The sequence below is a fragment of the Alternaria viburni genome (assembly GCF_023758015.1).
Source record: "Alternaria viburni strain BMP 2772 chromosome Unknown scaffold_6, whole genome shotgun sequence".
NCBI classification, from domain to species: domain Eukaryota; kingdom Fungi; phylum Ascomycota; class Dothideomycetes; order Pleosporales; family Pleosporaceae; genus Alternaria; species Alternaria viburni.
Genome location: NW_026055775.1, coordinates 1,033,061 through 1,045,998, shown reverse-complemented (window position 1 = coordinate 1,045,998; position 12,938 = coordinate 1,033,061). Strand labels below are relative to the sequence as shown.

The 12,938-nt window shown below is 54.1% G+C and overlaps 6 protein-coding genes across 6 annotated transcripts; 3 read left to right on the top strand and 3 right to left on the bottom strand.

Moving 5' to 3' along the window:
• Window positions 1-130: 130 nt before the first annotated feature.
• VMA11 (v-type proton ATPase 16 kDa proteolipid subunit 2) lies at window positions 131-914 on the bottom strand (the record flags this gene model as incomplete). The annotated part of the gene is made up of 7 exons (XM_049352700.1): window positions 131-173; window positions 221-306; window positions 354-551; window positions 601-683; window positions 734-746; window positions 801-818; window positions 867-914. 7 exons carry the CDS (start codon window positions 912-914, stop codon window positions 131-133), a joined length of 489 nt encoding a protein of 162 aa, XP_049213079.1.
• Window positions 915-1,272: 358 nt separating this feature from the next.
• On the top strand, window positions 1,273-5,173 carry J4E79_003808 (uncharacterized protein; the record flags this gene model as incomplete). Its single annotated transcript, XM_049352699.1, has 3 exons — window positions 1,273-4,090; window positions 4,140-5,002; window positions 5,054-5,173. 3 exons carry the CDS (start codon window positions 1,273-1,275, stop codon window positions 5,171-5,173), a joined length of 3,801 nt encoding a protein of 1,266 aa, XP_049213078.1.
• Window positions 5,174-6,005: 832 nt separating this feature from the next.
• J4E79_003807 (uncharacterized protein) lies at window positions 6,006-6,867 on the top strand (the record flags this gene model as incomplete). Its single annotated transcript, XM_049352698.1, has 3 exons — window positions 6,006-6,092; window positions 6,163-6,273; window positions 6,322-6,867. The coding sequence occupies 3 exons, from the start codon at window positions 6,006-6,008 to the stop codon at window positions 6,865-6,867; spliced, it is 744 nt and encodes a 247-aa protein (XP_049213077.1).
• A 1,212-nt stretch (window positions 6,868-8,079) lies between these two features.
• On the bottom strand, window positions 8,080-8,478 carry J4E79_003806 (uncharacterized protein; the record flags this gene model as incomplete). Its single annotated transcript, XM_049352697.1, has 1 exon — window positions 8,080-8,478. One exon carries the CDS (start codon window positions 8,476-8,478, stop codon window positions 8,080-8,082), a length of 399 nt encoding a protein of 132 aa, XP_049213076.1.
• A 616-nt stretch (window positions 8,479-9,094) lies between these two features.
• On the top strand, window positions 9,095-10,276 carry J4E79_003805 (uncharacterized protein; the record flags this gene model as incomplete). The annotated part of the gene is made up of 1 exon (XM_049352696.1): window positions 9,095-10,276. One exon carries the CDS (start codon window positions 9,095-9,097, stop codon window positions 10,274-10,276), a length of 1,182 nt encoding a protein of 393 aa, XP_049213075.1.
• Window positions 10,277-10,637: 361 nt separating this feature from the next.
• On the bottom strand, window positions 10,638-12,788 carry J4E79_003804 (uncharacterized protein; the record flags this gene model as incomplete). Its single annotated transcript, XM_049352695.1, has 1 exon — window positions 10,638-12,788. One exon carries the CDS (start codon window positions 12,786-12,788, stop codon window positions 10,638-10,640), a length of 2,151 nt encoding a protein of 716 aa, XP_049213074.1.
• Window positions 12,789-12,938: the final 150 nt, after the last annotated feature.

The following is a 12,938-nucleotide window of genomic DNA, read 5'->3' as shown; positions in this document are numbered from 1 at the left end:
TCCAAGTATTGCATGCTCGTCAACTATATCTACACCATGTAGTCGTACAATTGCCCACCACCAAGTTCGTCTTTAACGTAGGAGTTAAGTGTTGACGTTTAGAAGAGACAAGTATTGCGTGATGTGCAGCTCAGCCACTTGCTCGGGTGTTGAGGATGAGGGCGACAATGAGTCTGGACATGTTAGCTGTTGGCTAGTCGCACCACTCCGTTGAACGTACCCGTAAAGACCCAGAACTTCGGCGAAAATGAGGATGAGGACCATGCCGACGAAAATCCTGGACTGGCGCATGAAAGAGCGTACACCCTACATATGTCAGTGTGTGCCGCCATTGTAGAACCAACGCTACGTACGGCGTCTCCCACGATTCCAATCGCGTAGCCCGCAGCCAGGCCAGATAACCCGACTGACAGACCGGCAGCCATGTGCATGAATCCAGCATACAGCGAGTATGTATTGTCCGGCGGCGGCTTGATGTCGCTAGCGATGAGGACGGATATGACGAGGGCGTAGACGGCCAAGATACCGGACATGACGATGGGGATAAGCGACTGCCCGAGTTAGCCGGAGCTCCCACAGACACCATAGACAGCTCCTCACCTTCATAATCAGGTCTGGCCTGTATGTTCCGATACCAGCGATGCCGATGCCTGCTTTGGCTGTGCCATAGGCAGCTCCAGCGCCTGCTGCCGTTAGCTCCTGCACGTCCAAGCGGTTGGGTCGGGTCTCGTACATCCAAAGATCATCTGGGCGCGGTTCGTATATTAGTTCGACAGCTACGTGGGAGAGGTGCTACTCACAGCAAACGCGATTCCGCTCTGCGTCGAAGGTTAGCTATGAAGTCATCAACACGACGTGGCACTCACCATGCCAAAGAAGGGCGCGAAGCTCGGCGCGAGCTCATTTGACGACATGATGCCTGCTCGGGTGGTGCGCAGGTCGGGCGGGTGGTGTAGTAGCGAGGGAGTCGACGCGTGATGGGTGAGGCGTTGAATGATTGATAGTCGTTGCGCTGGGCGTTCGTAGGAGAATGGCACTAGGCTGCTTCGGGGGGCAGCACGCCCCAGCGCTTCTAATACACACGATCGTGGATACGACTACACCCTACCCGCCCATTTCGCACCTACACCACCTCGCATCTTCACGTATCTTCATCCAGGACGGCCCTGGGTCCTCGCTGGGCGGCTTCAACCCTTCCTGCCCCAGTCGCCCTCCTCCCCTCGGCCACACCCCGCGGCACTGCACCCCGACCAGGCAAGACTGCGCAGAGACATGGCCGACTACGGGAACCACCAACGTCCAGAGTATGCGCGCGGCCCCAACCATGGCCAGCCCTCGGGCGCACGGGAAACCGCCTTCACCAACATCTTCGGCGCCAGCCCCCAAATGGCCGGCCGCTCGCAGACCATGACCTCGCAGTCTCACATGCGCATGCCCGACAGAGCTGCCACCATGTCCAGCCAGACTGCCGACATGATGCAGCGCGCCCCGCCCATGCGCCAGCCGGTCAATGGCTATGATCGTCGCCCTCATCCCCAATACGACGCGCGCCCGGGCAGCAATCCCGGCGAGCAGCGGCCCATGGACCCCCAAAACGCCTACAATCGCCCCATGCCGAACGGCTACGGCCAAGACCCACGATACCACCAGGGCCCGCCGCAGCCTCAACGCCAGCCGCAGCCCCAGTACCTCCCCCAGCCGCTTCGCCCGGAGCGTCAGCCATACGGACAGCCCCAGCGCTTTGACCCGCGAACCTCCCCTCCAGGGCAGCCCCCCTTCACCAAGCCCATACCCAACCGCTTTCCCGGCCCACCGGGGCCTGCAATGAACGCTGACCCGTACCGCTCGCAGTCACTAGCTCTGAACCCGCGCCCGCAATTCACCCCCGGAGGACCTTCGCACCCCTCGCAAGCAAACACCTTCCGCCAACAACCATATATGAACCACATGGCACGGACTACGGCCCAGGGGCGTGTTGTTCCAGAACGACCCGACGAACGGACAATGTCTATGACCTCTTACACCAGAGACCCCGAGCACACTCAGACAATGAGCGGCAGGATCATACCAAACCGAAGACGAGAGTCTGGCGGATCGGAAATGGCACCTGGAGCGCCCGGCCAGCCCCAACATATGAACGCTGGACTCCCGCCAAACCCCAGGAGCATTAGCCAAGGCAGCGTGCCAACCCAGTCCCGCACCATGTCCATGGCATCGACCGTTGTGCCTCCGTCCGAACGGACCAACACCATGTCGTCGATGACATCGCGTCCTGATTCGACCCAGACTATGGGTAGCAACGCCAGCAACAACAGAACCTCTAACCAGTCCATGACCTCGCTTTCACAAGGGCAACAGGTCCCTGCTGCCCAGCGACGCGCACCGCTCGTGTACCCCGCCTTGCTATCACGAGTTGCCGAAACCTTCCAGGATCGAGTTGGCCTGACAGAGAAAGAGAAGGACGGTCTGGTGTACAAGAGTGCCTTCACCGGCGCAGATGCGGTTGACCTCATTTCGTTCATCATCAAGACGACGGATCGTAATCTAGCGCTGCTTCTCGGCCGCTCTTTGGACGCCCAAAAGTTCTTCCACGATGTGACTTACGCTCACCGGTTGCGAGATTCGACCAACGAGATCTACCAATTCCGCGAGACCATGGTAGAGGACAAGTCCGAGATCAACGGTGTCTTCACGCTTCTCACCGAATGTTACTCCCCCACGTGCACCCGCGACCGCCTGTGCTATTCCATTGCTTGCCCCCGCCGCCTTGAGCAGCAGGCTCGTCTGAACATGCGCATTCAGCCAGGTCTTAAACGCGAGGAGTCCAGGGCGAGTTTGCATGAAGACAAGGACAATGAAGAGCAGAAACTCTGGATCAACACTGTGCCTAAGGAAGTTTCTGAGAGTGTGTCTGAGAAGGAGCAGAAGCGACAAGAGGTCATTTCTGAGCTCATGTATACCGAACGCGATTTCGTCAAGGACCTGGAGTATCTCCGCGACTTCTGGATGAAGCCTCTTCGCAACCCTGCGACTTCACCCATCCCTGAGCACCGCCGAGAGAAGTTTGTCCGCACCGTTTTCTCAAACTGTCAGGAAGTCTACATGGTCAACTCGCGCATGGCCGAACAGCTCACAAGGCGCCAGCAAAAGGAACCCGTGGTTCGAAATGTCGGAGACATCTTCCTCGAGTATGTGCCACATTTTGCGCCCTTCATAAAGTACGGTGCGAACCAGCTCTTCGGTAAGTACGAGTTTGAGCATGAGAAACGCACAAATACTGGATTCGCCAAGTTTGTCGATGAGGTAGAGAGAATGAAGGAATCGCGAAAGCTCGAGCTCAACGGTTATCTTACCAAACCAACAACAAGATTGGCCAGGTACCCTCTGCTTTTGGAGAACATCGCAAAGTACACAGCCGATGACAATCCCGACAAGGAAGACATTCCCAAGGTCATCAAGATTATCAAGGAGACTCTGTCAAAGGTCAACGTGGAGTCTGGAAAGGCAGAGAACCATTTCAATCTGATGCAGCTCAACAAGGACCTTAAATTTAGGCCTGGAGAGTTTGTGGATCTGAAGCTGACCGACGAGAACCGGCAATTGGTGTTCAAGGGTACCTTGAAGAAGACTCCAACTGAGACCACTGGTGACATTACTTGTTACTTGTTTGATCATGCAGTTTTGTTGGTCCGGGCGAAGACTGTCAACAAGCGCGAGGAGCAGAAAGTCTACAAGAAGCCGATACCTCTGGAGCTTTTGGTCATCACGCAGATGGAGGAGGTCAACCCCAAGTTGGGCATCTCCAAGAGGCCATCAGCCAACTTGATCGCCGGCAAGGCCATTGCCGCTGCTACTCCAAAGAATAACGACCCCAAGCAGCAAGGATACCCTATCACTTTCAAGCATCTTGGAAAGGGCGGTTACGAGTTGACACTATTTGCCAGCACCCCCATATCTCAGCAGAAATGGATGGAACACATCGACACACAGCAGCGAAGTCTGAGGGAGCGAAGTAACATCTTCACCAAGACAATCGTCAACGAAGGCTTTTTCTCTCCGACCATCAGAGTCACATGCGCTGTTCCGCTGGGTATGTATCTCATCATTCTACTAGTAATCTCGATACTAATTTTTGACAGACGGTGGTCGCAAACTGGCTCTTGGTACGGATGCTGGTGTTTATGTCGTGGAGCGGAAGCCAAAGGACGCCTCCATGCGACCTCGTCGTGTCCTGGATTGCAAGGGTGTAACCCAGATCGAAGTTCTCGAACAACACGCAATCGTGCTTGTGTTGGCCGACAAGACGTTGTATTCGTACTCGACAGAGGCTCTGGAATCCGACGAGACCCAGTCCATGGTCAAGCGACCACGCAAGATTTGCCACGCCAACTTCTTCAAGGCCGGGATCTGCTTAGGGCAGCAACTGGTGGCTGCAGTCAAGACATCTGCGCTCTCGACCACTATCAAGGTGTACGAGCCAAAGGAGCAGATGGGCAACAAGAATAAGAAGTCAGGTTTCGCGAAGATGATGCTCTCCACGAGCGGAGCAGACCAGCTCAAGCCCTACAAGGAGTTCTACATTCCCACCGAATCGACATCGATACATTTCCTGCGATCCAAGCTCTGTGTCGGCTGTGCACGCGGTTTCGAAGTTGTCAGTCTGGAGACGCTTGAAACGCAATCGCTGCTCGACCAGGCAGATACGTCGCTTGACTTCGTCGTACGGAAGGAGAACATCAAGCCAATCCATATCGAGCGTATGGCAAGCGAGTTCCTCTTATGCTATACAGACTACTCCTTCTTCGTCAACCGCAACGGCTGGCGGGCGAGGCCCGACTGGAAGATCACATGGGAGGGCACGCCACAAGCTTTCGCCATCTTTAACCCTTACATCCTTGCCTTTGAGCCTAGCTTCATTGAAATACGCCATATGGAGAGCGGCGGTCTGGTGCACATCATCACAGCCAAGAACATTAGATGGTTACACACGTCGACACGAGAAGTAAGTCAATCACGTAAGATTACATTCCTACAGAAAGCTAACAATACCCAGATCCTGTACTCCTATGAAGACGAACTCGGCACTGATGTCATTGCCAGTCTTGATTTCTGGCAAACTGCAAACGGTGGAAAGCAGTCGCTTGATGTCCAGCGCTCATACGAGAAGAGCTAGACTCGATAGTAGCCCGCAACAGAACCTTAATGTCGAGCCTCTACCCTCGAACCTACGAGCACGAAACCAGTGGCAACCGCATAATCACAGCCACGTATGCACCATCTTTTCTGCTGACGACTGCTTTGCGGTTCTCTATGTCATCCTACTTGTCAGCGGAGGCATGCGACATTGTGGTCAAGGAAAGCTCAGGAAGTGCCTCGACCGAGCCGCGGGCGGTGGCGATGGTTGATCACGTTGATTATTACTCTCCTTCTCTGAGGTCAAGAGGAGAGAATACATTTGTATCATAATAGACTCGCACGGTGATTGATCTCGTTGGGTTTTCCAAAGGCAACTAGGCTCAAAATGTGTTGGAGGCATACCAGGTAGTGCGATTGTTGAAGACATAATCTGAAGATGCGATTTAGCGAGTTTGATTACCTTCTCTTTCTTCTTTGTTTTCTCTCTACCTCAGTCATGTAGACTTATGTTTTGGCATTATGGCTGAGCCGTCCAGTTCGCTTCACCTGCTCACATCCCGACCCGAAACTCGAATTAACCGCCGGTACCGACGCTGGAAGTGGGTATCTACCTCCACTTGTTGTCACTAACACCATGGGAGGTCTAGTCGGATAACGTGTTCCTTAGTCTATGGCTAGCTTCACGGTCGGTCCTATTTCTCGAACCATCACATGACGGGATTCAGCTCAGTGTAGTAGTACCTCCGATGTCGTTCCTTGTCACCATACTGCCGGAACATTATTATTCTCCTACCGGCATTAATCCACTGTTTCTTCACCGATCACACAGGCAAACAACTATCTGAATTGAAAGCATCTTTACTGGAATCATGGCTCCGGGTGTACTGTGGGTTGCTTCACGCGTCGTGAATCCAGACAAACTCTCTGTCGAGAAGTTCTGCGATTGGTACGAGAATGTATGTACTTCGATCCTTCTTCATGAGTAGTCTGTCACAAAAGAACGAAGAAGCTGACAAGAAATGAAAGGAACACATCCAAGAAGTCATCAGCCTCGGCGGCGTACCGTCCGGTGTACGCTACCAAGCCATCCAACCCCAACCCTCACCGTCTGTCTACAGCAACGAATTCCCATGGCTAGTAAGTCCTTCAACCCAGAACCCCAAAACCACCATCTAACCCCAACAGGTAACCTACGAATTCCCCGACCTCGCCTACAGAGAAAGCGAAGACTTCCAGAACATAGCCGGCAAGAACCCTCCCAGCCAAGAACTTATCAACACAGTCTACAAGAACTCCGCCTTCGCCATCCGGTTCTACGAAGAAATCCAAGCCGTCAAAGGAACCACTTCATCCCTGACTAAGTTCGTCATCTCAGCCGCTCTCCAACCGCCCAAAGATGCTTCTTCGGACGCAGATTTCGATGCCTGGTACCGCGAAGAACACCTTCCGGTTCTTTCCCGCGCACCGGGCTTTGTGCGCTCGCGCCGGTTTAAACTAGCCGCTGCGTCTACGCTTGAGGACTTCCAGTTTGGGGATGCGACGGAGACGGCGCCGAGGTATTTGGCGCTGCATGAGTTTAGTGGGGAGGTGCTGCCGTGGAAGGACTTGGAGGCGAGTGGGCAGACGGAGTGGGCGAAGAAGGTTATGGGGGGTTTGGTCAAGGAGGAGGTTGGGTTGTATGAGGTTAAGAGGGTGTATAGTGAGGAGGAGTGGGGGAGTGTTGGGAAATAGAGAGGAATAAATGATTTGTACATGTTTTGACTTTGTCTTATTGAATTTGAAAGTGTCGTCTACGAACGGCTAGTAGACTTTGGTTGCAACGATATTCCTTGGGTGACTACCTAGGCACGTCTGCTTGTAAATGTAGATTGGTATCATTACCTAGCTATCTTCCCTATTGGCTGAAGGGTCAACGTTATCTGATATCGCTACATTTGATCAGAGCTGTCCTTCGAGATCGCTCCTTAGCTTCTCAAACATCTGCTGCCCCATGTGCGTCCACCAACGCGGTATGTGAATTCTTTTCGGTAGTAGCATCTGAGTTCAAGCTGTTCCAGAGTTTGCTCGGTTTCGAGAAAATACCGTTTGGTACACATCTTCCCACTATATCCAATAGATTGTAGACTGCCTGGACTTGGTTCTCGCGGGCGATAAGAATATCGTCTTCTCTGTACACTATCCTCGCCAATGCATCGGCATCCAGTTTGGTACTTCCCCACTTCAGGACGATCTTGAGTGCCTCGCTAACTGGAATCCACATATTTTCGCATTCATTTTCATGCGACATGTGAAGTTTGCTAGTTCTATCTGATTGCATGTTGAATGCCCATCTACATTGTGGCAATCGAGAGACAGTGATGGTAATCTACTAACCACTTCCACAATGGCTTTGAGTTTGATGTCCTTACGGCCCCGGACGAGGAAGCGGAGGATTGATGTTGTCTGTCCCATCACTTCAGAATGTAGTGCAACCTCCTCGCTGGAATCATAGATGCGATTCTTCTCTTGCCTTCCCTCGTACGGATCAAAGGTGTCGGCGAATGCCCAATGCTGGATAGTATGGTGCTCTTCTATTCGTGCTCTTTGGCGTGGATAAGTGCGCCCTACTTACAAAAGAAGAGGGTTGAACATGCTGAGCATACAACCTAGCAAACTACTGAACACCCTGGAGCCTGCGTTGACAGGAGATCATCTAATTTGCATGTTTTCATCTAGGTGGATTCTAGAGTGTTTGGTTCTTCCCCTGTATGAAGTGTGTGAATTCCAGAGATGTCGATGTCGAATGACGAGCTTCGACAACTTTGGTTCCAAGGAACCCTTAAGATGGCGAGCGGTCCAGAAAGTGTATTCCCGAGCACTCATCAATATTTCACGAGTTTATTTCGTGCTCTCGAGCGGTGCGTAATCTTAGGTCTTGTCCTTCGCGATATATGCTAGCCTCGCTCACCACTCCAGGCTCAAACTGTCAGCCCAGCTGCCCTTCTTCTCAACCTTGTACGCACTCTCGACATTTCCGTTACCCAGATCTGCGCCGTAGAAATGCGCAAAGCAACCTCTTCCGACCTCTTCCCACTTGAGCTCACCCTTCTTATCCGCATGAACCTGCCCGTCGCCATCGGTGCCCGCGACTAGCACGTCGTACTTGATCTTCAGCAGCCACAGCTCCGAGACGTCGCTGAAGAACTTGTCGGCAGTGCCAGGTACTTGCTCCGACGTTGATAGGTGGATGTATCCGTCATTGCGGTCGAGGTCTGAGAGCGGGAGACGCGCGGGGAGAGGGGATGGCGGGGCAGCAGGGAGGATCTTGTAGAGGTAGGTTGGAAGGGGCGAGGGAGCCGGCATTGTGGCGCGTAGTACGGATTGCGATGACTGGAAAGATCCCGGTATTCAATGTGCGGTGAGAACAGCTCGTGACAGGCGAGTGCGAAAAGATGGTAGTTCGGGCACAAACTAGAGAGCGTCACAAGTCGCGAGAAATGCACGTTATGCTCATGATTGGCCGACGCGAGATTACGTGAGACAGGGCGATTATCCACCCCAACCACGGAACCAACATGCCTCTTGAGCGCCACAAAAGTCAGCCTGGACGAGATTCATAGGCAACCATGTCGCGTCCGTCTTCGCACCGTGCCTCGACCCATCCGCAACATAACAGTAGGGTTTTCCTGCGCGCCCCGTGGTGCGGTACATTTACGTCATCTTTCGGGCTTCGCACAACCGCACGAGCTTTGGGTGCCAGAGGGCCACCGCAGAACACGTTGGCGACCAAAAACACCTACTCGTGAGACCCAGACACACGATTGGACGCGCGTGACAAGACCATCCTGTTTTCCACTCAAATCAAGATTCGCTACCACTCATATGCACCCACGATAGTCGCCAGGCTGGGTGTGCGCGCGGCTGGGTAGGATGCTCCGACCAGCAACGACAGTTTTAAACGCCCACGAGCCCGACCAACATGGTTTCCATACGACTCACCCAGGATGAAATGCACCACCTTTTGGAAGAGCAGGGAAATGGACAGACGCGCTGCTGTGTACAGGCGACGAATGCGACACCAGCTGGGTCGCAAGTGACTTTTGGTTATCTGAACAAAGGGGCTGCAAACGTCATATTCAAGATCAGACCCGAGACCAGCACTGTCGCGACACGTTTCCAGTTCGTCGATATACTTTCCAAAGACAAAAAAACTGGCGTAGCAACATCAGTACCCCATCGAAGCCTGATGGGAAGAGTCCTCCGCGTACCCCGAGGCGGCCAGAAACATCTTTCGTCCCTAGAAATCCTGGACGGCTTCGAGCATGCCATCCGGCCACTCTTCCTCCCAGGTCCACGGAACAAACCCCAACAGCCCGCTCGCGATCTCACAAAGCACCTCATGGACCACGAAGGCGTATTGCTCCTACCAGACGTCATGAGCCACCTCTACACGCGCGTCGAAAAGCACACCTTCGCAACCCCACAGTCGCGACGAAAGTGCTGGGGCATCCTCCTCCCAGACATGTCGCCCACACCCGGTACATCCATCACCCTCGAAGTAAAACCAAAATGGCTCGCGCAATCCCCCAACGCACCCTCTGGAGCAATCCGCTGCCGCACCTGCGCCATGCACGTTTCCGTACCCAAGAAAAGGGATAACTACATCTGTCCTCTGCAGTTACTGCATGGAAACTCCTCGTCCCTACTACCATGGTCCCAAGCAACAGTTTCCCAGCAATTCGACAGCAATACTGGTAAAGAAGTCCGACCATCCCCCGTCGTCATCGCCGCGCTTGTAAAAGCCCTCGTGGACTACCTTACCATCGGCGACGGCCTCGCCCTCCTACAACACCTCCTCAACTTGCAGAGTTCGCTTGATCCGCGGGGCGTGCTTTGCAGACCTAAGATTAACGCGGAGGCGTTTGATCATAATCTCAGGCTGGCCATGACGTTGAGGGACTGCTCGATGTTTATAAAGGTTGCGTATGACAAGGCTGGTGTTACGGGGATAGAATCGAAATTAGGGGATTTGGATTTCAAGTCTGCGGAGAAGATTGTCGATTGGACGGATAAGGAGAAGGGGTTGTTGCTGGATGGGTCGTATACGAAGAATGTGAAGGAAGGGCCGGTGTGTTGGCTTCAGAGGGGTTTGGGCGTTTGAGTATGTTTTATTAATGGTAGAAAAAGCTTTTTCGGTTTGTGTTATTATATTTTGGTTATGAGGGGGTATAATGTATGGACACTATAGAAGGAAGGGTCTCAAGGGAACGAAAACAGATCGATGGGTTTCGACGTAACAAGCACATTGAATCCAGATATTTACATTGTCGCTAAAGAGGGAAGGAGGGTATCTATGTAACGCCAATGCCCATGAGATCCTATCGTAGATGGCGGGGACTCCAAACCTGTCCCTCGCCAGAAGAAGAAGAAGAATAAAAGCGCTGTAATGGCGTAACGAGAACACACCGACAGTGTTTGTTCATTCAATCATCAATCATTCATGCAATCCACCACGCCAACACTTACGCGCCCTCGGGGGTAAAACAATGCACACGAACGGTACCGTCTTCACTCCCGCTGACGACCCTCTCGTCACTCAGCCCCACACAGGTAATAGGACCCGTGTGACCCGTAAGCGTCCTTTCGTGTTTGCCCGTCCGGGGATCCCAGATCTTAATCGTCTTGTCCTCAGCTCCACTAACGAGTCTAAGTGAATCGGCGGCAAGCGACCAGATGCCCTCGACATGGCCGAAGAAGCGGTGGACACAGCGACCAGAAGGTACGTGCCAGAGACGAATTGTGCCGTCGAGAGAGCCAGTGAGCATGTATGAGGGCGGAGACGGACGGGAGGGGTCGTCGGGGAAGAAACTTGGTTCTTCGGGGTGACTGTGGTGGTGAGAAGAAGAAGACGAGGTATGGGCGAGAGGCGGGGCGGTATCCGAGGCTAGGGAAGCGGTATCGGATGTATCGTTGTTTGCGTTTGCGACAAAGTCGTCTTCGTCGATTTCAAAGGCTTGCGGAAGGGGCAGCACTTGTTGGACTTGGCCGACGTGGCCTTCGTACGTCTTGATGCAGCGGTGGGTGTCGAGATCCCATAGCTTAACGGTCATGTCGTCGGAGGCGGAGAAGAGGGTGCGCGAGGGGAGGTCGATCTTGACGGCGTTGACCCAGTCTGTGTGGCCTATTAGGGTGGTGCGCTTCATGTGGCTGAAGTCGTGCACCATGATGGTGTTGTCTGAAGATCCAGATGCGAGGAGTTTGTCTGCCATGTGGAGGCCAATTACACCATCACTGTGGCCGTTCATGGATTTTACAAGTTGGCCTGTCCGCCAGTTCCAGATTTTGATCGTGTTGTCCAAGCTTCCGGTGATCAGTTTGCTGTCTTCGAACTGCAGACATCGGATGCCTTGGGTGTGGCCTGTGAGGGTGCGGATCTCTTGGCCCGTTTTGATGTCCCAGACTTTGATCGTGGCATCGTAGGAGCCGGTGATGAGGACTTGATCGTCGAATTGCAGGCACATGACGCCGTTGGTGTGGCCCTTGAATATGCGTGTCGAATAGCGCCCATACTTCCAATTGCTACCGACCTTGTAGCGATCCTTGTAGACATCCTTCCATGGTCGCTTCTTAGGATGATCAAAGTATGATGTGACTTGGTCTTGACCTGCTTGGAGGCTGGTGCATGGTCGTTTATTTGAAACTTCTGGGGAAGAATCGTCGTCTGGTACAGAGCGCTTGGTGCTGGCAGCGGGGTCGGGGCCCTGAGACAGTCGATGAGCGAGTGTGTCGGGAGAGGTCTCGGGCTGTGGGGTGATGTTTGGCGACCACTCGTTGAGGCCGCGCCCCGATGCGCGCAGTTGTATCCGTCGCTTCTCATGGCGCAAACGACGTTGGTCGAGCAGCGGGAGTCCCCAGCCGCATTTTGTGCACTTCCTGTCAATGTGCTGCTCGCACATCTTGTGCCAGACGACGTCGTCGTCGGCCAGTTGTCTCCACCGCCGATTGACCTGGGAGGCTTTGCAGAGCGAGGTGGTGTCGAGGTAGCAGAGGATCTTGAAGCCCAATTCGGTGGGCAGTGCGCCGAGAAAGTCGATCTTAATGAGGTTCCGGACGGAGGAGGATATGAAGGAGAGTTGAGGAAAGCAGCACTGGGCGAGAATGCCCTGCAGCATGAGGTTGCGATGGCGGGAGGGAGCCGCCGAGAAGAGCGACCAGACGTTGGCAATGCTCTGCTGGTCGGCCTGCGACTCTCTGCCGAGTTGTTCTTGCAGTTGTTCCATGGAAGGCTCGTCTGCTTGCCGTCGACAGAGTAGGTCGGGTCGGTGTCGATAGCAGAACTTGGTGTTGGCAGTGCGTGGACGCTCGTCCTGGCCTGGGCTGTTGGCGCCGAGGGGGTTATATTGTTGGGGGATGTGCTGGGCGAGGTATGGCGTGATCATCTTCTCCATTTTCTTCGACTTGTTCGCCTGGGCCTCTTCGGCCTCGTCTGTGGTTGCGTGCGGGTGTCGTGTCCGCTCCGACATGCCTTCGTGGTCGTGGCCATGCATCAGGGCAGCGTGCGGGTCTGTCGAGGTGGCGGCGGTGAAGTCGTCAGGCGACGAGTCTCGGGGGCGCCATGAAAGACGTCTGGGTCGGGGAGGAGCGGTGGTGGCGTGGGTGGTTTGCGACGCCATGGTCAATTCATGGGCTGCGGCAAGATGCGAGGGCTGTCGAGATTCCGGGGCGATATCGCGTGCGAAGCCCAGGTCGCTGGTCCAACAGGCGGCAGGCAGTGCGGATGTAACGACGACTCGATGGCACGTTGCGCATAAATAATGCTAGCG